This window comes from Salvia miltiorrhiza, chromosome 8 (genome assembly GCF_028751815.1).
Source record: "Salvia miltiorrhiza cultivar Shanhuang (shh) chromosome 8, IMPLAD_Smil_shh, whole genome shotgun sequence".
Taxonomy (NCBI): Eukaryota; Viridiplantae; Streptophyta; class Magnoliopsida; order Lamiales; family Lamiaceae; genus Salvia; species Salvia miltiorrhiza.
This window is the reverse complement of record NC_080394.1, coordinates 27,293,765-27,321,218: the sequence shown is the minus strand read 5'-3', so window position 1 is coordinate 27,321,218 and position 27,454 is coordinate 27,293,765. Positions and strand designations below refer to the sequence as shown.

The 27,454-nt window shown below is 33.6% G+C and overlaps 1 protein-coding gene across 1 annotated transcript; it reads right to left on the bottom strand.

Moving 5' to 3' along the window:
• Positions 1-3,866: 3,866 nt before the first annotated feature.
• LOC130998264 (uncharacterized) lies at positions 3,867-5,268 on the bottom strand. The gene is made up of 3 exons (XM_057923696.1): positions 5,113-5,268; positions 4,474-4,998; positions 3,867-3,878 (listed from the first exon to the last, which is right to left on the bottom strand). Exons 1-3 carry the CDS (start codon positions 5,266-5,268, stop codon positions 3,867-3,869), a joined length of 693 nt encoding a protein of 230 aa, XP_057779679.1.
• Positions 5,269-27,454: the final 22,186 nt, after the last annotated feature.

Here is a 27,454-nt window from a genome sequence, read left to right as displayed (position 1 = left end):
TTACTACTATTACTTTTTTGTAATTCATCATTTTTCACAATAAATTTATAATGTTACATATCGAATTCATAGTCAATTTATTTTATATTATTGTATAAATTACATTAGTTATATTAAAAAATTAGATCATTTTGCAAATAATAAATTTGATATCAAATTTTATTTTTATTAATTTAAATTAATAATTGTAAAACATATGCATAGCTCACGGAGTTTAAAATTACAACCGCGCATAGCGCGGGTGATACACTAGTTATAATAATTAATGGACGAATGATCACTGTTAGATTAAGCAAGATCGACGCACATGATTTGGTCTTTATTCTTTATCTAAGGGAGTGGTCTCCATTGAACTCTCCCCTATATATATATATATATATATATATAGGGGCGCGCTCCAGTGAGACCCCCTATTTTTCGTGAGACACTGAGTACAATGAATAAGACATATATACTAATGAACAAAACGTATATCTAACGAACAAGACGTATATACTGATGAAAAATAAAATTTAAAAAATTGGTAATGAATAAGACATATATACTGATGAACAAGGCAGTATATACTGATGAACAATGCAATATACACTGATGAATAAGAAAATTTAAAATATTCTGCTCCCTCCAGGATTCGAACCCTGCGAAAAAAAATCACCCTCCAGATACAATATTATTCATAGGATTGATAAAATAAACACCTCACATCGTGCCCTAGATCTCACTAAAATTAGGGGGTCTCATTGGAGCGCCCCCCTATATATATATATATATATATATATATATAGGGAAAAGTTCTATTGAGAAAGACAAATATTTAAAGAAGTGAGAAACAATCTCATCCATTGATCATGATCAATTAAACGGTTCAGAATTAAGAATAAATCTCGTGTCCAAATTTTGATGAACATATCAATAATTGTGATGAACATGTCAGTAATTTTTTATGAACATACGTATTTGTTGAAAAGATGTATTTGTTTAAAATTTCACACTCCAGGATTCAATCCCCTGACGTCCCCAAACGTTCAATAAAATTATGTTATGTTCCTAAAAAACTATTGACATGTTCAATGTTTCTAATAAAAAAAAAAAATCTCCATAAAACCTAACCCTATATATATATATATATATATATATATATACTCCTATTTTGTTTCTAAAAAAAATTCAGCCAAAACACTTGCAATAATTCGTTTCATCTCGATGCTTGATGATTCAATCTATCGAACCAATTAGAAGATAATTTTTTAATTATAATCCTGGATGAAAATGGGGGGATACAGTCTATTTAGGTAATTTAAATTGTGTGATTTGAAACTGATGGGGCTATATATATATATATATATATATATATATATATAGGGGCGCGCTTCAGTGAGACCCCCTATTTTTCGTGTAATATGAGTACAATGAATAAGACATATAATACTAATGAACAAAACGTATATCTAATGAACAAGATGTATATACTGATGAAAAATAAAAATTAAAAAATTCGTAATGAATAAGACATATATACTGATGAATAGGGCCATATATACTGATGAACAATACAGTATATACTGATGAATAACAAAATTTAAAATATTCTGCTCCCTCCAGGATTCGAACCCTGCGAAAAAAAATCACCCTCCAGATACAATATCAGCCATATGATTGATAAAATAAACGCACCAAATCGTGTCCTAGATCTCACTAAAATTAGGGGGTCTCATTGGAGCGGCCCTCTCTATATATATATATATATATATATATATATATATATATATTGGAAGAATGTGACAAAGACATAACAAAACCCACTCATGGATTGTCATGGGCCTCATGGCATCAATCTCTTTCGTTGCAACACTTTTCAGATAAACTTTTAATTTTTTGTGAAAAGTAATTAGATTTCAACTTTATATTGTAGTGTACAAAGTACCAAAGTGGGCTTCGTCTTTTTTTCTTTATAAAATTTTGGTCCAATGCACAAGGCCTTGACACCACTTATAGGTAAATGTCAAAAGGGGCCATCTATTTATTTAATTCTTGAATCTTATTTAAATTGATAAATAAAAACGCTAGGAGTATTTTGTATTAGGTAGTTGTAGTTGTAAGTTCCATTATAGAGTATGAACTTATATAGGGCCTTTTATTTTTTGAGAACCCTTATATATAGAGTATGAACTTATGTAGGACTATCTTTTTTAGTTTTTGATTTAGGAGGGAGACCTAGTTATTTATATATTGAAGTCAACATCGATTGATGTCCCCTTATGTAGGATTTTTACAGCTTAACCTTAATGTTATTTTATCATTTATTTTACAATATGCAATTTGGGACCTATTAGCTTTCAAAGGGGGAAAAATGATAAGTACAACAAATGTGCGCGTGTGACAATATCTGATTTTAAAATAACTAATAAAGATAGATTTTCTGAAATACACATGCACGCGACGCAATTCACAATATGAGCATATTTAATGGGGCAATTCACATATATTTCTCTTGAATATAATTTCGGTTTTAATAATTGATCGAAGAGCATATATGAATTTCATGTGAATTAAAGAAATGTTAGAAAATTATTTTTTCAAATGCTCCAATTTACCCGAATAACCTTTTGAAGTCTTGAATCTCGATGCAAGTAGAAATCCTAAGAAACTATTATGAATTAGATTTAAATCATGAACCCACGAATAACCAAAGGTGTCGACCACACTCCAAAAAAGTAACCAAAGATGAAGTGGACGTCACAACTCTTCTTGGCAGTCTTCGCATGGATCTTCCAGCATGAAAATCCGACTTTTTAAAAAAAATAAGATTTTTTTAAAAAAAGTATTGAGATTCTTAAAAATAAATGAGACTTTTTTTAGATGAAATTTTATTTAGAGCAAGAGATACAAAATAAATATAAACCTTTTATTACATAATTAAACCTATATTTATTCATAAATAAAATTTTGTTTAAAAATAAATGAGACATTTATACAGTAAATAATACTCCCCTTTGTCTCACTTATCTTGACACATTTGTTTTGGGCACGAAAATTAAGAATAAATTATTAAGAGTGTAAAGTAGATAGAGACCACTTATTTTATGTATGTAAAAATAGTAGTAATCATATATTATTTTTGAAAAGTACCATTATAAATAAGATAAATTAAAAAGAAAAGTGTGTCATGATAAGTGGGATATATTCAAGAACGGGACTTTGTTTACACGTAAATGTGATACTTATGTACAATATGTAATACGTCGCACGAAACTTTTTCTTAAAACAAACGAACTTGTTTTAATTGCTAATTGGGTCGAGCAGGTGGGGTTGGAGGGTCCATTTGTATGGATTCAGATGAGCTTTACATTTTTTTTTTTTTAAATTTGATACAGGAGCTTTTACATTAAATGAAATATAGAGCAATTAACCCTAAATATATTTTTCACAAAAATTTAGGTACAATCGAGTGTATCGTATAATCGGATTGATCCATATCTAGATTCTGATCTGTATTTTGATTTGAATCCACATTCTGATCAAAATCGTGTAAATGACATTATTCGGTTATACAAATGACACTGCCTATAATTGACATTATTCGGTTATATAAGTGACATGCATTGTAATATTTTAAAATGTTATAGTGTCATTTTCAATCTTATAATTTCATTTAAAATATTATATATAGTGTCATTTACAATTTTATAATGTCAAATATAAAAGGTGTCATTTATATTTTTGAATAGTGTTAATTATACACACTGTCGTTTACAATATTATAGTGTCAATTATACACGATTTGAGTCAGAATGTGGGCTCGAATCAAAATGTGGGTCATGATCTAAGTATGGATTAATTTAATTATACGGTACATTCAATTATACCTAAGACCACCCCTATAATTTTAAAACATTTTTAAGTCTTTGATAAGCAAGTGCAAAACATGGTAGGACTCGTATCTCTGCAAATTTTAACCTCATAAAAATCTTTTTATTTGTGATCACCGAATCTTTCCATACATGCAAGATTCCCTAATATTAAAGCATCGCCAAAGGGGTAAAAAATCTTTATCATGTCCGCGTCGGCACAACCTAAGAACATCTCCAATGCATGGTGTCTTAGGGGGTGTCTTAGATGGTAGTCCACACCTAAGACACACCCTCTCCAATGGATTGGTGTTTAGAGAGTGTCTTAGATTCCATTTCCACAAAATTCATATTTCTACACTTTTATTTTTAAATTTCCAATTTCATTAAAAATAAAATCAAACATTACAATAATTAAAATAAAATTAAAAACATAATTAAAATACGATAATAAAATAAAAAATAACAATAATTTCCTAATTTAAATAAACCATCGACGCTTGAGCACTTCTTGGACTAGGTGGTTGTGCAAGGTCAATTGTGCCTCCGTCATACCCGTCGTATCCTTGTTCAAGAGCTTCATATCCATCTCCTCCCGTTTCATCTCGGCTTGCATTTTTTTGACCTTGCCGATTTCCCCCGTTTTGAGAGCATTCTCCCTCATGCTTTCGGCCACCTTCTCGAGGGCATCGGAGAACGTCGAACCTCCTCCCGAAGACCCTTCTCCCTTCTTTGCCTTGCCCTTGTCTCGCTTTGCCGCTTTTTGGCCTTGGGGTCTCGTCGTGACACTCGGCTCCGAAGAAGTGGTGGTTGCTCCACCATCAGAGCGCTTCGACTTTTTTGCGGATTGGACATCCCCGGCTTGCGACATGAATCTTTCGCATTCGCGAAGCACTTTCCAAGCTTTGATGTAGGAGAATTGCTTCTTGAAATTCGCCTCGAACATCGTCTGGGCTTGTTGGGTGATTTTGTCGTAGCTCATACCACTCCCCCAATTCTCCTTGCAAGTATTGTAGAAGCCCTCGAAGAATTTCGTCTCCTTTTGGACACGGGCGAAGTGGGACTTGAGATGATCCAACTTTCGCGGCGGCGCTCCTGACTCATTGAGCGCGTTGAACTTCTCCGCGATTGTTCCCCAATGTTGGAGCAACTTTTGGGAGGTCCCCAAAATAGGATTGTGGGTTGCCTCCGCCCACAAGATTGCCACGAGCTCGAACTCCTCGCTAGATTATGCAGCGCGGGTGCCCTTGGCTTTCGGCTTCACCGCCTCCGGCTCTTCTTGGACGTTGGCGTTCACCGCCGGTGTGGAAACATTTCCTGTAGCCAAGACATTGGAGGCTTGCGAAAAAGGAGCAAATCCCATCATTAGAAGCCTCGAACCGCCTTGTTGTTCGAGGTATTCATCGAATTCATGATCCATTACAGGCAAAATATAGAAGAGAGAATTGTTGTTGGGATCTAAAAATTTTTAAAGAGAGAATTGTAGTTGAGAAAGTGGTGAATTTGATATTGTGGAAGAGTGGTATTTATAGAAGGGAAAAAAGAAAAAAAAAAGAAAAAAAAACAAAAAATAGTCGTTTATAAAGCAACGGTCGAAATTTAAAAAAAAAATGGCAACGGCTTTTTCAAATTTTAAAAACCGAATTTCGATTTTTTTTAATTGGGCGCGTCCTCCGGACGCGCCACACCATCCTCGCCTTCGACCCGTGTCTTGGCTAAGACATGGCCTCGCATCAGCCCGTGTCTCCAGTGCGGCGCCCTTTTCTTCGACCCAGATCGACGCCTCCTTCGACACCAGTGCTGGAGTTGCTCTAATATAATTAAGGGTTAATTGTATATATATTAACTTTCAACAAATTCTCATTTTGTACATAAATTTTAAAATCTTTATTAAAATTACTCAATTATTAATTTCTTCTCATTTTGTATATGTCCATTTTTCATCGTGGTGACATGACATAAATATACTTGCTTGACATGAATATGCTTACGTAGCATAGATATGATTGTGCAAAAAAAATAGAATTGACATTGTAATGTAAAGATGGAAGAAAACGACGTCATTTCAGACCCAAAGTTTGGCCGAAAAATGAACAAATATGCAAAATGAGAAGAAATTAATAGTTGAGTAATTTTAATAAAGATTTTAAAGTTCATGTGCAAAATGAGAATTTGTTGAAAGTTCAGTAATTTATATGCAATTAACCCTATAATTAAAGGCTAATTATAACGTATATTCTAAACTTTTAATAAATTGTACTCCCTCCATTCTCATAAAATGTATCCAATTTGTCATTTTCGTCCGTCCTCATAAAATGTATCCAATTTATTTTTGATAAATTTTTCATTCACAATAAAGTGGGACTCTTACTCCACTCACAACGTACATTCAGCTATTTTATTAAAACTCGTGCCATTTACAAATGAATACTTTTTATAAGGACATATGAAGTTTTTTAGAGGGGAAAATTAAAAAGTTAAATTCATGGAGAACAAATTTTAGTTTGTAGTATTGATTTCAATATTTTTTTGTGTATCTTGAACTTTGAAATTTTGTTTAATTATAGACACAACCAAGTTGAAATTGTTGCGGTAGTTATTCTCTACCGAAATTACATCCGAAATAATTATTAATTCTCATAAAATTAGAGCCTAATGTATTCTATATTAAATGGAATTTATAACAATAGGTAGTCCATCGTCATCGGACCACCTGTGTGGTCTGAATCACGCTTGAAAATTGATGTCGTTACACTAACTTTGTGATCTGATAATAATGAGCTACCTATTGTTAAAAATATTTAGAATACAATACATTAGAACCTGATTTTGTAGTGGTTGGTTCACATTTAATTTTGGCAAAGAATAACTATTGTCACAATTTCAACGTAATTGTAGTCATAATCAAACAAATTTCTCAAAGTTCAAGACACACAAAAAATAAATCAAAATTAAGGCTATAAATTTACTGAAAATTCAGTCTATAAACTATAACTAATCCTATAATTGAATATCAAAAATCATATTTTTGAAGTGTAAAATAACCCAAAATTAACATATAGAAATCATCGCAACAATAAAAGAAAAACATTTACTCATTCTCATTAGAGAATGATGGATGTAAATGGAATTAAATTTCACAAATATTCGTAACAATTATCAGAATCATTAATAAAAACATTGTGGTATAATTATTACAAGTGCAACAACCTCCATTGTGGGATTGTATATTTTTTTCAACCACTAAGGTGAAGTTAGTGGAGGGACAGTCATTTTTTAGGGTAATATTTTATATTTGCAAGTTGACAAGTTTCTATGGGTGGAAATAATAAATATTACTAATATTCTGCTCTTTGCTATTTTATTATATAAATCATGCAGATTTATAGAGATCGGGCATGTAACATTTTCTCTTATTTTCTTAAAAGTATTTTGTTCAAGCTTATTGAGAAGGAGTATTTAGTCAAGTTAAAAGCATATAACTAGCTGCCAAAATCTTTCTTTTGCTAAGATGAATTTAGTTGGTGACTTGTTATTTCTAATAATCACAAAAAGACAATAAAACACATTATGCTTAATCTACTTTCTGTGTCGCTTATGTGCGTGGTGCTTTAGATAGAGACGTTTTACTTTTTAATTGACCAAACAATTTCAAAATTTTCGCTAATTATGGAGTATAAAGAATATATTTTTTAAGTTAAAGAATGTAGTTCACTTTGTTGTTTAACTAGTTGAACCCGAAATATTTAATCGTTTTTAAATTTTCCAAATTGCTGTCACAATATAGTATCGCTAAAGTAAGGATTCCTTAACTTCTTCCTGATGATATCTATTTCATTTTCAATGATAATGATGTCCTACAAGTTAATTTATCCTCAGCTTAATTAACCTATAAATTTTAGTTCTTCTTCTATATATGTGTATGAATCAATATATAGGAGTAACCAAACAAACATAATTAGTGCAATTTGAAGCAGGAATAATCGATACAATGTGAAATTAATAGTAGATCGAGTTCGCCAATAAAGCTTAGTTCAAGTGACAAAATTGAGGCTTCTAAAGACTCTCTTGTGAGAGGTATTGGGTTCAATCTCACTTGCAATTTTCACATAAATTTTCAATTAAGCCAAAAAAAAAAATATAATTTTATACTTTTATGTAATCTTACATATTTTATTTTCTTTAGTAATAATTTATTATTCCATTCTGTATTTCCAATAATAATTCTCTCTCTCTCAAAATGGAAGTTTTGCTATAAATGATCTAATTTTCTTTTTTCTCTTTTATTATTTATTTTCATTTTGGCCTTTCTTTTTTCCTAAAAACATGCACTTTAGTTTATGATAAAATATTTGATGTAATATCAAATTAAAGAGCATGACAAAAATTTTAATTTGATATATAATATGTAAATAATAGATTTTAAATAAAAAATATATAAGTCAAAAGTTTTAAATAAAATATTATTCTCTTTTATCTCCTCTCTCTTATTTTACACAATATAGTTTTTATTTAATTTGAAAATATTAAATATATATATGTAATTATTTGATTTATGATATGTATTCTATCCATTTCATTTTAAATCTCATATTGATATTTTAAAGAAACTTCACCAATTCACAATCTATATAAAAGGATAAATTTTGTACAACCACATTAGTTTTTCAATAAACTTCATCAATTGAAAATCTAAATGAAATGATACACATCTATTTTTCATTAGATTTCACTATAAAATGATTTATAGAATTTTGTACAATTCATTTTAAAACGATAGTTAAATTTAAGTTAGCGTGTACTATTATTATATAGATTTGAGACAAAAAGAATAATTAACGAGTATATATATATATATATATATATATATATATATATATTATGAATGATAACTATGTAATGTTCGCATTTTATTGACACAAATAACGAATTACTACAACAATTTATATTTAGCAGGTGTTACTATGTGAACTCGGGACGAGAATAGATTGTAAATCAATTCGAGATATATGTTCGCTTTCTTTACACGCCGCAAGTGCATGGGCGCAATTGTGTATAGGCAAGCAAGGTCGAATCCACAGAGATTGATTAAAACAAATTATTATCCTAAATCGTTATTCTCTATCTGGAAAACAAATAAATATGAGTCTTGGTTTAAAGCAAAGTAAATAAATAATTGGAAAGAAAACAAATCAAGTTGCGGGGAAAAACTAATAGAACTAAATTATCCCAAGGTAAAGGTTTCAACAGATTCAATTCAATAAAGTAAGATAAATTATCCTAAGACAATCTCAAAGCTAGTCTATACCCACTCTGTAGCATACAAACAGTTGATTACATGCAAGCCTACCGTCCCCGAATCACTCTTAAACATGCAACTCCAAATAGTTCTTAGGATTAATGTCTTCATAAAAAGGAAAATAAGTGAGATATATCTCGTATTTTTCATGAACTTTTCTCAAATATCATCAAAAACTTCCCAAAATGAGTCCTAATATCTATAAAAACAGCACAAATACGGACGAGTAGTCTATTCCACAAAATAAGCAGATTCAAAGCTAGAGAACTCAACTTTAACTAGGAAAACACTCAATAAAGCACTAGGCTAACATATCAAAGGAGTGAAAATGCATATAAATCAATATATACGAGTATTTAAATTATAAATTATTCATAACATTGATCAATATGTCTATGTGGAATTTTCAATATTTTTTTAATCTTTGATTATTTAATCTATCTAATATTAATATTTAGTTGTTGATATCAATTTTATTATTATAACAGATAATTAATTAATATAACAACGTATATTTATAAATTTTCTCTATAAAAAACATATATTTGTAAATTTAAATAGGTTAAGGTTCAGATATACCTAATTTCTATTCTCACCTTTACAAAAAGAGTGAGAATAATTCAAAATCTCGTCTAAATAACTTAGTCATGAAACTAAAAGAAAAGGTAAAACAACGAATGGGGCCTAGTTCATGTGGCAAAGTTGAGGCATCCAAAGACTCTTCTTTCAGTCTCGCCTACATGCAGTGTAGTTTTTCCACCTTTGTGTTGATAATGGTCCCACGTGTATACAATTATTATTATTTTCTTTTTGTGATATAAATGTTCTGTCTGCGTGTAGGTGGCTTATTTGATTATAAAAAAAATGTCTCTTGTAAAGTTTTTCCACCTTTGTGTAATTGTGTGGATAGTGATTCTGCGTGCATACAATTATTTTTTTTACCTTTGTGTGATATAAATGTCCCGTCTACGTATAAGTGACTTATTTGATTATATAAAAAATGTCTATTGTTAAATAATGACTTTTTTTCGAACACGTGATGTGCAGATCAGATGTTGCTGGTACAGCAAGCTGAGCAGCTGGGGTTGGGTGGGCGACGGGTTTTGTTTCCGCGGAGCGTTGGATTGGTCGTCGACGAATACTCCGGCAAGCTGGATCGCGACTTTGTCAGCTTTTAAGGCTGTTACGAAAGTTTGGAGGAATTTGAGGGAGTGGAGGATGTTGCTTTCATTTTGGCAGCTGAATTCTCTTCCGAATTTTGCTGAGAGTACAATTGGAGCGAAGCAGGCCATGGTTGATTGGCGTTGGACTCTTAGCAATATTTTGATCGAGCATCTAGCGGGCATTCTTGGTGGTGCTGCTCAGTCGTGCAGTTGGAGCTCGGAGACTGCTGTGCTAGTTAGGTCTTCTTTGAATGCTTGGCGGACAGGATGCAATGGAATTTGTTGTGGTTTTATAGATACTCTGGTGGCCCCTTACTCCGTTGGCATTTCTGGGGCTCGTTTTTGGACGTGCGAGATCGCAGCCTTCTTGGCAGCTTGCTCCAGCGACGCTCTACAAGGCTGCTTAGATTCCGGCGACGGCGTCTCACCGGTCGGAACTTGTAGCCTCTCGTTCTTTGATCTTGTTCGTGGGGTAACATCGGCGACGGAGTATAACCGGCCGAGTTGTTACCTCTTTTGTGTGCTTTTTGGGTTTGGTTTCGTGGTGAGCTCACGGCGACGACATATAACCGGCCGTGTAGCTTCCCTTCGTTTGTTTGGTCTGTTGGTGCTAACGGCGACGGCGTCTAACCGGTCGTGTAGCTCTTTCTGCTTGGCTTTTTGGCAACGACGTCTCACCGGCCTTTTGCCTCTGTTCTGTTGTTTTTATTGGGGGAGAGCCGGGATTGTTTGGGGACGATGGTTAGGCCGGAGTTCTGGAAACTTTCCCTTCCGCTCTTCCCCTCCTTGTTGCTTTCGTCCTTTAGACGAGTACTCTTTTTCATTTTTACGATTTTTCCCTATGGGTTTTCCGTGAAAAGGATTTAATGAGGCTCGGCCCTTAGTCTGCTTTTCTTGTGCTTTCAAGGGTTTTCTTTGGTTTTTTTACTTTCTCTTTTCTAATAAAATCGCATTTTAATAAAAATGTCTATTGTAATTCTGAAAAAGAAAAGGTAAAACAACTCTAGTCATGAGAGATACCGTTAATTGGGTTAATATAGGGGTGAGAAAAAAATCTGAATCCAAATAACCGAACCGATCCAAATCAAAATTTTAAAATATGGTTCGGTTTTTTCTGTTTTTCGGTTTTCGGTTCGGTTCGGTTTGTTTTTACATAAAAATTCAATTTTTCGGTTCGAATTTTTTTAAACCGAACAAAATCGAAAACCGAATTATATTTATATTATATAAATATATATTTAATATATATGTGTGTGTAATATTTTAATTATAATTTTTTAATATCTAACTTATTGTTTAACCCTAATAATAATATTTTAATTATATGTTCTTGAAATGAATGATGGATAATGATAAAATATATAATATAAAGTATTTTTGTAATTTTATAAAAAAAATCGGGTTTTTTGGTTTTTTCAATTTTTTTTCCGGATTAATTCGATTTTTTGGTTCTGTTCAGTTTTAATTTTAAAAATTTCGGTTAATTCCGTTCGGTTCGGTTTTTTTTCCAAAATCGAATATAAATTTGATTTGATTTTAGCAAAAATCGAACCAAATAACCGAACGCTCACCCCTACTTAATATCCTTTCCTTATTAAAAAAGATAAAGAAAAAGAAAGAGAAAAAATCTCTCACTAAACGGTATATTACTAGGATTTTTTAGGGGGATGGTAGGGCAAATAGCAACTCCACTTGATGAACGGTATATTACTATGACTTTTTAAATTAAACAACACAATAATTTCAATTTAACAATAATAATTCTTCCAATAGTTTTAGGAATCTCTAGAACTTGTGGTGGGAATTGGGATTATCAACAACCTATGGAATTTCAACAAGAATTTAAGAGCTAAAAGCTTATTCGTTAGGCAGATTTTGAGAATCCTATGCCAGGTTAGGATAAGTTAGTTATACTAATGAGAAGCATTAACATAATTAATCACCTGTAATAGGAGTAAAAAGTGGGGTTGATTGTGACACATTATATATTTTTGGGAGCCATTAATTAGTAATTAACCAGGGTGGTGTGAATAATCCAAATTGGCTTGTATTAAAGGGCCCTATTTCACTTAGCATGAGACAAAAAGGGTAAATTGCTTTTAAGAAATTTGGTTTAAATGGCCCATGCATTTGTTAAATAATTAAAATTTGACTCAAAATCAGAATATCAGATTCCATAGTCGGATAAGGTAATGATATGCGAAATTACAATCAACAGTGTTGTTTTGTCATTTGCGTCATTCATGAAATGGATTATCAATTTGTACTGATTACTTTCTTAGATAAAAGGAGATCTACCTTTTTGGAAAACATTTCTGTAGCACCTGGGCTCGGTAAATGTTAAAGAGAGAATTTTTATAGTGAAAAATCAAGGCAGGATATGACCACGTAAAAGAAAATGCAAACTGACATGTATAATTACACGTGAGATCCTCTGTTCCATAATTTAGCATGTATCATCGTGTATCATTCTTAATTTATTATAATTTTTAATTATATTTTCTTCAATTTTAATTTGGTATGCTTTAATATAATAAGAAGATAATTAAAAAGGGTTCACTCATTCAATTAGAGTTTATAATTTTTTTATATTTATTTGAATTAATGATTGATTATTTGGGTTAATTAATTCAAAGTTAGGGTATATATTTTTTTTTTATTTTTTAATTTTTAGTTATAAATATTAATTAGAGTTCATAATATAATAATTTTTTTATTATTTTTACAACAAATAATTATAAAATAGACAAATTAAGAGTGTTATATGTTGGTACACACTAAATTGTGGGACAGAGGATCCCATCTGAATTAATTAAGGGCAAATTGCATGAAAATACCCCACTTTATACCAAAATTTGATTTTTTGACAATTTTTTTAATTGTGGCAAAAATTTCAACGAGCTTTCAATTGATAACAATGTCCGTCCGGAATAATTTTTCGACCAAATTAAATCTGAGTTGGCAGCCGAAATGCCAACGTAGCATCAGAAATGCCAAATCACACCCACACACACCCTCCCCCTCCCACGTCACTCTCTCTCTCTCTCTTCCCCCCATCTCCCTTTCCCCATCGACTCTCCCCCTCTCTCTCTCACTTCCTCCACCGCCACTAGATCCGTGAAGTGAGAGGAGACGGCAAAATTCCTCGCACCCCCTTTATGCCTCGTATCTGTGAAGTGAGAGGAGGGACGCCAGTTTTCAGGAGACGGCACAAGCCGAAGAGCACCGTCAACTCCGCCGGAATTTCAGAGGCGGCGAGCGAGCTCAGGCAGCGACAGCGAGTTCGCCTCAGCCAAGAGAACAAGGGTTGTACTTTGGTTTCCATTTGAGCATGTGTGGATCTGTTCTTGAAAGTCAGGAAGAGGAGTAAGGGAGGGCGCCACTACCTGAAATTTGAGATCTGAAATTTGGTATCTGAAATTTGAGGACCGACATTTTCTGGGACCTCCCCCGCGTGAGGTTTTCCGGCGGCGGAGTGTACGCAACGAGGGCGAAATAAGAGCATATTTTTGGATGGATTGTTGATCAAGTTGATGTGAGATGTGCATGATTGGGTTTTCAACCGGCGCCGGGAATCGAGTGGATGAGAGAGAGAAGGGGGGAGGGGAGGAAGTGGCGGCGGTGGGGGATGGGAGAAGGGGAAGCGTCCGACGGAGGTGGAGAAAGGGGGAGAGCCGACGGAGGTCCCAGAAAACGCCGGCCCTCAAGTCGGTGGACTCGAGATTCTCTTACCCCCTTTGGCGGCGGAGAATCTTGAAATTTCTGCTCAATTTGGCGGTGGAAAACGGGTAGTCGGAGATGGTGATGTGGGGAGACCCGAGAATTTGGACGGATCTGGGAGGTTGTGGCGGCGGTGGAGGAAATGAGAGAGAGGGGGAGAGCCGACGGGGAGAGGGGATGTGGGATGGGGGAAGAGAGAGAGAGAGAGAGAGATAGAGAGAGAGAGAGAGAGAGAGAGAGTGAGTGAGTGAGTGACGTGGGAGGGGGAGGGGGAGGGTGACGTGGGAGGGGGAGTGTGGGTGTGATTTGGCATTTCTGATGCTACGTTGGCATTCCGACTGCCAACTCAGATTTAATTTGGTCGAAAAATTACTCCTGATGGACATTGCTATCAATTGAAAGCTCGTTGAAATTTTTGCCACAATTAAAAAGATTGTCAAAAAATCAGATTTTGGTATAAAGTGAGGTATTTTCATGCAATTTGCCTAATATGGCTTTTTGTTTTTTGGGTAGTTAGTATAATATATTTATAATATTTGAGTAATATTTTATACGATAGAAAAAGATTATACTCCATTCGTCTAACAAAAACATGAATAATTAGTCATTTTCGGATTTCTCCTAAAACATGAACACTTTTATTTTTGTACACTATCCTTTTTTTTTTTTTAATCTTTCTATTTTAACACTTATTCACAAATCATTACCCATTACTACGTTTGCTCAATTAAAAAAAAAATTGTAATTATCAAAAAAAAAAAAAACACACTCACACTCGAACTCTCTAGATGACTCGAACCCTGACTTATTGGTTAGAGGTGAAGCGTCTAACCAATAGACTGCACTTCATCGTCAATTATGTTGCTTATGTGAGACATGATTTATATAATACGTATAAATTATAATCATAACAAATAATATTTGTTTCGCAAAAAAAAAAAAATAACAGCTTCAACGGAAAATTAAAAGAACACGAATATGGTTGAGAACTTTGAGAACTTTGGAAATTTTGTATTAACTTTGATAATTTGCGTGTGCCTAGATAATGATGTGTAGATGATCTTTTACAATGAGACTTTACATGTATTTATAGGCTAGAATCATTAAAAATTCTAGTAGAAATGAATCGTTTTGTACTTATAATAGAGTTGTAATTCTTCAAATGTATCCATATCTTCGAGATAATATTATACTTTAGTGGGTATTTGATAAACTTCAAGATTGAGCCAAATCCCAAAAAATCAGAGTCGTTCTCCAGTTGGAAGCACTGTTATCGATGGAATTAGGTTGAATCTGCTTCAATCTTCCGATCTTCAAGGGAGGCATATATTACAAATATATTAATCATCCTACCATATAGGGCTGTCGATCGGTTCGGGTTCGGTTACCCGTACCCGAATTTTCGGTTACCCGAACCCGAAATTGCCAAATTTCAATAACCGTTCCCGAACCGTTTTAGAAGTTCGGTTACCCAATACCCGCTTCGGTTAACCAATTGGGTTATTTGGGTATCCGAAATACCCATTTAAAAAATAAAATTCAAATAATTTTTGCTCTATCTACTCTAAAAGAAATTACAAATATATAATATATGTTTACAAATATATTTGTAAATATATTATAATATATATGTAAATTATTTGTAAATTTACAAATATAATATATTTGTAAATATATAATATATTTGTAAATTTACCAATATATATTATAAATTTACAAATTTATAATATATTTGTAAATATATAATATATATGTAAATTTACAAATATAATTTATATAATATATATATAATAATTTACAAATATATATATTAAATAATTTACAAATATATTTATATATTAATTTTCAAATATATAATATATTATATATGATATATTGATAATATATATATTAAATAATTAATAAAATAATTTTCGGTTATTCGGTTAACCCGATCGGTTTTTCGGGTTAACCGATAACCGAAATTTTCAAAAAAACAATAACCGAAACCGATCCATTACCCGAAATTTTCGGTTATTGGATACCCAAACCCGGAAATTTCGGTTCGGTTAATTGGATACCCAAAACCCGATAACCATTTAGACAGCCCTACTACCATACATGATATCTACAATTTATTATAGGGTTAAGGTATAAATCCACCCCTGAAGTGGACACCCCTAGAGCGTATCACTCTCCATTCTCGACCTTGGCCCAAATACACCCTCAGAGTCCATAAAAAAAAGTACATTTAAACCCAGCAAGTTAACACCGTTATCTCTCCGTTAATATTTTTTTTAAATTTAAATTATAGATTTCGCCCCTTAAAACTTTTTCGGCCAGCCTTCGCCGGAACCCCGGCCTTCACCGCCATAAAAAAACTCTTGGCTGCATGGCTGCAGCTCCGGTCTCAACTCCTCCAGCTTTACCTCCCGTTGTGACCGCTCCACCGGCTCCAGTGCCAATGAGCTCACCCCCAGTGCCGACAAGGACAACTTCCCCCCTCTGTTGTTTCATCGTCGCCGTCTCCCGAATAAATTAAATTGTGCATTTTGCTGTTGAGGGGCGCGCCAAAGTAGAGGGATATGTCGGAGAATTTTTTATCGTCACTGAGGATGACGTCACCGGGGAAATCGCGGTCAATTGTGCCGGCGCCGACGGTGGTGAGCCACGGCGCGAGGTTGGTCACCGACATCCCGTTGGGGCTGTGGTTGCCAGCTGAGGAGGAGACAAAAATCCCCCTCGAAACGGCGTCGTATGCGTCAATTGCAATGGGATTGAGGTAGTAAGGGGAGGAGATCCCCACTCCGCCGCTGATTGGGATCGAAATCACGTCGACGCCATTTAGAAATTAAAAAAAAATTAAGTTAATTTGCGCTTTTACCTCCCCCTCCATTCTCGATCTTGGCCTAAATACACCCACATAGTCCATAAAAAAGGTGCATTTAAACCCAACAAGTTAACGGCCGTTTCTTGTCGTTAACTTGTTGGGTTTAAATGCACCATTTTTATGGACTCTAGGGGAGTATTTGGGCCAAGGTCGAAAATGGGGGGGGGGGGGTATACGCGCTAGGGGTGGATTTGTACCTTAACCCTTTATTATATATTTAAAAGATAACTTTCAATTTGAAATTAATTTCAAAATTAAATATCAATTTTGTGATTACAATAAAATTGAAGATTTGTTTTTAAATTGTAGTAATATTTTTTTTCTTTTTCTTTATCTTCTTTTTTTTTCTTCTAAATATTGTAAAATTCGGCTAATTATAAAATATTTGATATACATATCAAATTAAATATAACGGCAGGAGCTTTAATTTTAAATATTTTATGTACATATTGTATTTAAAATGTAAAAGTTATATTTATTTAAATATTAAAACTTAACAAAATTATAATATCTTTTTAAAAATAAATCTATTTTCAATTCTTTTTTATTTTGATTATTTTCTTTTAACTTATTTTATTATATTATTTTTGTTGCTTATTCATAATATTAATTTTTATGACAATGAAGTGCAACTCATTTGGTAAGACACTTCTCCTCCAATCAATAGGTTGAAGGTTCGAGTGACTAAGGGGGAAAATGAGGAACCATTACAACAAAAAATTATGAATTGAAAGATTATGATATATTCTTTTCGTCCACAAAGAGTGTGCGGTGGAGCGGAGAATACGAATTTTAATAAAAAAAAAGAGTTGAAAGATGTGATTTTAGTGTTAAAAAGTAGTATTGGATTCACCAAATTGTAAAAGTAAATGGTGAGTATTTTATAAATATTGAGTGTGAATGAGATTTAAAGTATAAATGATGTTTTTGAAAAAGAAAAACGCATAATTCTTGTGTACGAACGAAAATAGTAAATACATAATTTTTATAAACTGATGGAGCATGTCATAAGCGCCTATTGCCTACTGCCATCTACTTAGATAGGACACCACTGTGTTTTCATTTTTGTTTTTACGGCAATGAGCCATAATTGCAGATTATACAAATCAAGGTTGTTTAGGTCACATTTAATGCCTAGAAACACAAAAAACCTACCTAGCTACGCTACTTGAAAATGCAAGCACTTATCACCATAGTGGAGTACGTGTATTCCAGTGACAAATATTGCATGTATTTATCTTTTTTTTTCAAGGATTGGAACAAAGGTTCAAATAAATCATCAAAATGTATGTTGGTGTCCCGAAGGTTGACTGGACAGGTGTATGGGAGAAAGAATACACCTGTAGACTATTTTTCGCAAATCAAAACAAACTTAATCAAATTTCAATTGGAAATATGTTATAGACTGATACTGAAACGATTTCAGTAATTTGACATCAATTGAGCATTGGGCTTAATTGATATCCACGTAAGGTTTCAGTCTATAGTTTGTAAAACAGAGTAGAGTTATTGATCTCACTGACTATTAGTTGAGTCGTCAGTTGGATTAATAACTCAGCAGCATAATTTAAATTTAGTGCGAATAGCCTTTAGAAAATGATTGTCACTCATAAAATTCTTAGTTACACTTTTCAGTTAATCCAATTCAGTTGAAAACAGTTTTAACACAGATGAAGAAAAACTGAAAGCATATAAAGAACATAAGGATTTTTACGTGGTTCGAAAATAACTTTCCTACTCCACGACCAGATGATTAGTCTGACAAACACTATGGGCTAATGCTTCAAGGTGCACAGCAAACCCACCAATCCACTCTGAATTTGATTTTTCTCTGACACTTAGTACGCCCTGACACACTCATGTCCAACCAGCGTCTCGCTAAGGTCTTTGGAGACAGAACCCTTGGTCTGAACTCCCTCTTGGCTTAACTGGTGACAAGGTGACCGATCTGTTTAGTTTCTTGGTACTAAACAAACCATTGAGTTCGGTCTTAGTCTTGAACTCTATTACAATCACTCTTCTCTCAATAAAGAAAAAGTTATGTAAATAACCAACTAGGATTACTGAGAACATATTCTCAAATAATCATCAACTAGGCTAAATGTATATCTATTGATTCCTAGAGATTCTAAGAGAGTTCTTGCAATTAGTCATTCTGATTATATAATCTTTGTTTTACTCTCTTCTTCGCTTCAATGTTTGTGGAGGTTAAGCTCGAACTGATCTTTCGATGAAGTTTTCACATTGATGATTGAATCGAATTTTCTCTCTCCTTATTTCCCCTACTCTTCTTGGGGTATCCTTCTGAGCTATTTATAGGGAGTTCTAAAGAATAGATCCGTTGGTGGAGATCCCTTCTTCAAATTCTACCGTTGTGAAATGCAGTCCAAGTCAGCTCAGGTTCTTTTGTCTTCATTCTCCTTTTAATGAATGGAGAAGTGGTCTTCTTGTACTTCAAAGGAGATGTTGCAGACTTTTATATTCGAAGGGTAACTCTGTCCTTCTGCAATTAATGCATTAACTTCGAGCATTAAATGCGGCGTGTCTTGGACTCTGTCTGCGTGGGTGGAAGACATCCTTTCTTTCTTTAGTTGTCATAGTTTTTAGTGTGACTGTTTTTGTCTTCAGTTGAACTGCTTGTAATGACTCGAGAGTTCTTCAGTTGAGTTGTTATATTCAGTCTTGATCTAGCTATTCGAAGGGACTAAAACATTTAAGTCCAGAAGGATAATCCTTTAACTAGAAAGAGTCTTCTAACAGTTTTGATATCATCAAAATACAAGGATTGGATATATCTTTCCCAACAATGTACTCATTAATTAGTTCATGGATGGCATCTTAGTTATCACTTTCATTAATTTGCAAAGTTAAGCTTTAGCCCTGGAATCCAGGTTTAAGATGAGGTTCTTCATGGATAGTTGGGATATTGGGATTTAACAATACAATAAATATCTAAGCCGAAAGCAGGATGATGATTCTTTTACAAATGTTCCCACCTTAATTCAAATTTATTTAATTTAATGAAAAAGTTCATTAACACGGCATACATAATATTTGTATAAATAAATATCACTATCATTAGCATGGGGAATTATAATGATGAGATGTGCACACTAGCTAGTGAGAGTATTGCAATTAACTTCCATAGAGGTAATGATGGAGACGAGGTTGCACACTTGCACAAGTTTTCTTGGATATAGTGACCGGCTTTCCTTTTGCTTTCTTTTTATTATTATAATAATGGTATTTGGATAAAATATTTTTAAATAAAATATAATTAAATATTTTTTGTTCAAAATAAAAAATATTTAGTTAGTTTTATTGTTTTCTCTGTATTGTATTTCTTTTTGTAATTTTAATTATCTTTAAAGTATAAAAACTACAAAAAAATATAATAAAAATTAAAAAGATACAAAATAAACTACCATGTGGAGAAAACAATAAAACTAATTAAATTCTTTTGTAAATTGAACTAATTTTTTTAAATAAATCGACTTTTTAAAATATTTAACTTTTTTTTTATCCGGACAAATGTGTCCAAATAGCACTACTCTTTTATTAAATACGAAAATTTTTATACTGTGATTGATTGTACACTCAATGTATAAAAATAAATAGGAATATTAACATGTAAATATAAAACAATTTAGTTAGTTTATAATTTGTATATAAATTATTTTTGATATAATAATACATAAATTTTCAATTTATTAGTAATTTTTATCATAAAATTAAAATCCTCAAATTTAAATCCATTTCAAAGTCAATTAAGCTATACAAATCAAGCTAAATCCATGACTTTTAAAATGTTTGAAGAAATAAGGTAAAACATTGAACAAATTCAAGCTAAAACGACGTGAAAAAATGAAAATTTACACAACACTCTTTTCGAAAAAAATTAGTTTCGTGGTAAAATTATACTCCTTCTGTCTACTAATTGTTGGCCTAGGAGGCAAAACACGGGTTTTAAGAAAAAATGTATTTTTATTAGTTGAGTGGAGAAAGAGACCCACAATTTACTAAAGTCAATGCAATTAGGCCACAATTTATTAAAGGGACCCACAATTTTGATTAAAATATGAATATAAACTTACCCAAAATAGATAGGACATAAATTGGTGGACGAACCAAAAAGGCAAGTAGGCCAAGAATTAGTGGACGAAGGGAGTAACAAAATTTGAAGTGTATATATTGTCATATACCATAATTAAAGTTCGTGTACAAATCGTGAATTAGCTAAAAGTTTGTATACTTACATGCCCAAATTTTATTGTAAATTCTCATTCATTGTTTATTAAGATAAAAGTGATAATTTTTATAAATAAAAAAAGTATAGTTATAAAGTGGTTAATGTATAAAACCTAAATTGGCAAGTTCGAGTCCACTATCACACGTTCATTAAAATTATTTGTTCATTCATAAAAGATTTATAATTGTTCTAAATAAAAGTAACAATTATTATATATAAAATTAACAATTCTATATGTATATATTGATCTAATGACAGAGTGGTTAATAGTCAAGACCAAATAACTCAAGTTCGCATCCACAATCACAACATCTTTAAAATTATTTGCTCAACTCATTCATTAAAAAAACAAAAAACAATGCTTCTTATAAGCAAATTATTTGTTCCTTCATTGAAAAAGATTTTTTTATATACACGCATGATGAGGAGAATGCATGCAAATGTGTTTCTTTATTAAAATATATTAGAGGGTTTGAAATAGTCATGTTAAAAGAAATGTTGATAAACAGAATGTTAACAACATTCAAGTTAACATGCAGCGAAAATTAAATAACATACATGATACTTTTTCACGAGTTATATAAATACAACCATAAGTGTCTCATGACCAAATTCACTATGTTAAACAATATTACAAGGTACAAAGATCTCTTGGTGATCAATCCTTACAGATTAGCTGCCTAAGATTAAAACACATATCTACAAAAGCATCTATAGTTGTTGATTCAACACGGAAAGTAACATTCGATTAACCTAAGGTTAAACGAACAAACAAACAACCTGTTACACTCTAATGACACATTGAACTTTCGATTCTTGCCCTTGTCCTCCTGACAATATGGAGATAACCTTTACAGATTGGCTGCCTAAGGCTCTTAAAGCAAAGCTCGAAGTACTAGTTTCACGTTTGTAGCAGGGAAAGGACGAAATGGTTGTGGTGAATGTTAGGTCGGTGAAAATGCACTTGCAAGTCATATGCATGATAGGGTCATTTTGCAGTTTTTATAGAGTGTCATGGTATGGTCAGTTTTCTCCACTTCCCACTTCCATACACCTCTTACAACCGCTTTCAAGTCTCTCTTAAAATCGTTAGTCAGCCTGTCGTGGAATGTGTTGAAAAAATTATACTCCTTCCGTCCCAATTCAATAGGCCATGTTTCTTTGTTTGAACGTCCCAATTTAATATGCCACTTCTAATGAAAAGTTAATACGTAACAAATATCCCCACATAACTTATTATTTACACCAAATGCCATCGTACCTCATACATAATTATATTTTCCTTATTTCTCTCTCCTACTTTTTGGGCAAATATATCCTCAATAAAAGTTATTATCTCTCATATTTTATTATAAATTATTTGTTTCTTAACATCTGTGTCCAAGCCTTGTGGCCAATTGAATTGAGACGGAGAGAGTACATGTTTTGATTTGATACCGAAAGCTCTCTTGATGTATCTTGTAGACTGCAACTCACTTTTTAGAGAGTGTGATTTTTGTGTTGACAGGTTCTTAGCTTGAAGGATCAACCGATGTGTATTGAAGAATCACTCCAAATGTCATAAGACTCGTTGTGATGAGAATATCCTATTTAGCTAAAACACGAAGCATGCTGAAGCTGAAAAATCTAGGATTGTTGATGTTTAATATGAAACCCTAGCTGATCTGAAGTCACGTCAAGTCAAAAAATTTAAAGGAGAAGTTAACCAACGACCTATACAGACAAAGGATAGATCAATTAATGCAAATCCCGTAGTATTTGGAGATATGTCATACGAAGTATAAGGAAATATCAGAATGTCAGGATTTACTTATACGACGATGCAGAAATCAGACAACAACATTCCATCGGACAAACAAGAAGTTTTAACGTGTACGCAACCAAAATTTTGAAGATGTTCTCTACAACGAAACTATTTATCCCAGGGTGTATAAATACCTCGTCTCTACCATTGGAAGACTGACTACAAACGCTGCACATTTGAATTCACAAAAAAATCAAGCTCACAATCCTACTCTCTCTTGGATCCAACGATTTTGAAGAAGGTAATTTCACTATTGCTTAAGTTTTATCCTTTGAAATTTCACGATCTAGACTTCCAAGGATTTCATACAAACATTCCCTTAGTTTGTAGGGGCATTGCATTGTTAATCCATATAGCCTAGATTCAAACACACTTAGAAACCCTAATTGTTCTTCATTGTAATAATGTGTTTATAATTGAAAATCCACCTTTAAACACTCACCTCTCTGTATAAGTTAGGTGTTGTTGTTAGAAGTTAGTCAGCAAGTAAGCTACTAGTTGTATTCTAAAGGTTGAGTTGTATATGGCAGCGACCGAGTAAATCATATGTAGCAGACACAACTGTTAGAAGGAAACTTACTAGTCAGCAGCTCTAAAACAAGGGATCCAAAGTTAGTAGATTCGCCTGTAACTCATGCCCGTGGATATATGAGGGTTTCTTCGAACCACGTTAAACTGTTGTGTACTTTAATTTTTGTTTCCACATTACACTACAAGAAACAGCGGCTGCAACGACCGAAATTAACGACCGGAATTTTCGGTCTTTAAAAAGGCGGCCTTAACGACCGAAATTTAAATCTTAACGACCGTTTTTTTTATATTTTAAATCTTATTTTTTTTTTATTTCCTACGACCGAATGAAACGGTCGTTAATTTGTAACGATCGTCTATACGACCGTTTTTCGGTCGTTGGTTATTTTTATTGAATTTTGATATAATTTTAATTTAACGACCGTTACAAACGGTCGTTAACTTAAGTTCAGTTCTGATATTTTAAATTTTTCGGAAATATTTAACGACCGTTTCTATAACGGTCGTTGTATTTTAATTAATTTAAATTTATTTATTATTTACGACCGAAATTCGGTCTTTATATTAGAACTAAAAAAAATAATTAATAATTATTTTTAACGACCGTTTTTCGGTCGTTGTATACCAAAATTGTTAATATTATAATTAAAATTGGTAACGACCGTTTTTCGGTCGTTATATTTATAATCGGTCGTTGAAGTCGCGGACTTCAACTCAACTTATTATGTCAAAGTATACTACAATTGGTTTTAACTAATAAGTTTCTTTCATCGAATAGGCTTCAAATCCAACAAATGGGCTAGTCAATTCATTTTTGCATCATTTGTCATTGGGACCTCTGCACAGAGTTACTACATACCAATGATTCTTTGTCAACGGATTCAAATTTCATACGGTTTCTTATGGCTCGAAGAAATCAACTGATAATAGTGGATTGCGCGTTAAGGGTTCAGTGTTGAACGGTGTCCAGTTAGATTTCTATGGTCGTTTGTTAGAGGTTGTTGTCCTAGAGTATCCTGGGCTACCAATAAAAACAACCACATTATTCAAATGTAAGTGGTTTGACCCTCAAACTCCAACTGGAACCGACATTGATCGTGACTTCAATCTGGTTTCGGTGCACAAGAATCGTCGTTATTCCAAATACGAACCATTTATCCTCGCCAATCAAGCTGCACAAGTTTATTATTGCTTGTATCCAAGTAAAAATAACAACAGAAGCAATTGGTTGGCTGCTTGTAAAGTGAAAGCAAGACCAGTTGTTGAAGTTTCCACAACTGAACTTCCAACAACGTCTTTGCCTTTTCAAGAGGAAGTCGTAGGCAGAATATCTCATACGAATATAGATAACATTTCAACAATGGTTCATCCACATGGAGGCGAGGTGGACATAGATCATGATGATGATGATGATGAAGATGATGAAGACCTTATTTTACAATCCCCCGAGTCTTCTAACACTGAATCAGATTGAGTAATTAATGACTTCAAATAAAACATATTTGAACATTTTATATATTTAATGTGTTAAATAATAAACTAATATACTAATTACTTCAAATTTGGATATAGATGGATGCTTCTACTCAATCCGGGTCTAATCCATCCGGTTCTACTCCATCCGGTTCTGGTCCATCCGGTTCTGGTCCTATTTTCGATAATAGGCCGCCAGAGGATGAAAACCCTAATGTGGAGGAGGAACGTGTTGCTAGTGATGGGCGGATATGGGTTTATTTCACTCGTAGGTACGTTTCACAATGTATCAGTTAACTTCAAATTATTTTGTACATTAATTCTAAATTTAATTTCAACACTTTAAGTGTTATGAGGCCGACTGGAGCTATTCGGGCTAGGGCGACTGATAGCTTTCAAGGTATGCCACATGAAAGTGGCACCAATTGGAAGAATTTGACTGAGGGGATGAGGGATTTTTATTTTGATGAGTTTGAGGTACGATCATCTCATATATAATTTTTATATTCTAAACTAACAATCACAATACTAATTTTTCTATTATTTGCAATATCTTTAAATAGAAAGCATTTTGTTGGGATAAAATGCAACATACCAGACATGTTATTAAGAAAGCGTGGGTTAAGGCAGCTCGAGTGGCGTACAAGGATTACATCAGCAATTGCAAGAAGGTCCTGTTGATACATAAGAAGAAGATTGATTATCTTCAGCCTAACATTGAGGCGGCTTGGAGGGCTTATTGGGCTTTGCCTGAGACTCAGGCAAGGTCTGCTCAGGCGTCCAGGAATCGCCGCTCAGAGCCAGGCGGTCCGGGTACAGGGATGGCTATCCATCATGGAGGGTCGCGCAGTGCTTTAGATCATGCTGAGCATCTGGTAACTTTACAACGTTTTATTTAAAATTTTGATGCATTACTAAATTGTTACTTATATTTTTAATGTGTTTTGTAAGGCTCGGGAGAGCAATATTTCTTTTGACGAGGCTACTTGGGCGACTTTTCGACGGATCCATTATAAGAATGGACAGTATACCGCTGGACGACCTGCGCAGCACGAGGTATGACGTTAATTTAGTATCTTTAAATTCCTTTGTTCGAATAATTTATTTTACAAGTATTCTAACTATTTTTGTATTGTAGTTGGAGGTCGAGAGGCGATTGGCAGAGCTTCGCCAAACACAGGAAGAGGTCACGCCCGCAGATGTAGATCGCATCTTCCGAGAGGTCGTCACTCCTGATTCGAGGGGGCGCATCATGGGATTAGGCATGATGATGTCTAGGGCGATTACTGAGAGTGGCGAGTCGTCGAGCACGCACTCCACTGGCACCTCCCAGTTTCCTTTCCCTGTTGCCTCGAGAGATGAGCTCATTACATTGAGGGAGGAGTTGAGCTCCACACAGAGGGAGCTAGAGGTCAGGAGAGCGAGCGAGGAGGCTCAGAGCAGGGCTATACAGGAGATGCAAGCCCAGATCGCCCTCCTCATGCGAGGATATCGAGCACAGTCCCCCTCCGACGCCTCTGATGGGACCCACCCGGACATCTGATTATATTATTTACTATCGTTTGTTAGATACTATACTTTGAATACTGAATTCTAAACTTGTTGACATATTTTATGATTTGCTACTTTGTTATTTGATGTCTTTCTACTTTGCTCATCTTCATGATTTTGAATAATTTATAGATTGCTATAGCTACATAATTGAAAATAGGAATACAAAAAAAAAAACCAAAAAACGACCGAAATTAAAAAAAAACGGTCGTTACGAACTGACTAAAAAAACAGGAAAAACGACCTCTAACGACCGAAATTTCGGTCTTTAAACAACGACCGAGTTAAAAACGGTCGTTAATGCTTCCGGAAGATCAACGACCGTTTTAATAACGGTTGTTGAACAACGACCGAAAATCGGGATCCAAAGACCGAAATCCGGTCGTTGCTCAACGACCGTTTTTAAACGGTCGTTGATGATCTCAGAAGATCAACGACCGTTATTAAACGGTCGTTGATCAACGACCGTTTTTCGGTCGTTAGGTCCACAAATTAGTCGTCCCGGGAAGCTTGGCTACGGTTTTAAAGACCGAATAAACGGTCGTTATATTTAAATTTCGGTCGTTGAAATTCAACGACCGAAAAAAAACGGTCGTTGAAGGCCGCACGACGAACAAAACGGCGACCACAGTTTTCGGTCGTTGTTTCGGTCGTTAGGATTTTAACGACCGTTTTTTCGAGTTTAACGACCGATTTTTCGGTCGTTAGAGCCGCGTTTTCTTGTAGTGTTAAGCCTTGTTAAACTATCATTTTTAAACACACAAACCTTGTAAAACTCAGCTATATATATGATTTTACCACATCTGATACGTAGAGAGAGAGAGATGAGATGTTTTTTGTTTTATTTTATTTCTTTTGCTTTACTTTTGATTTTTTTTATAAAAAAATTCATTTATATAATTTTTTTTCTTTTAAAAAAAGTATTTATTTCATTTTATTTTATTATT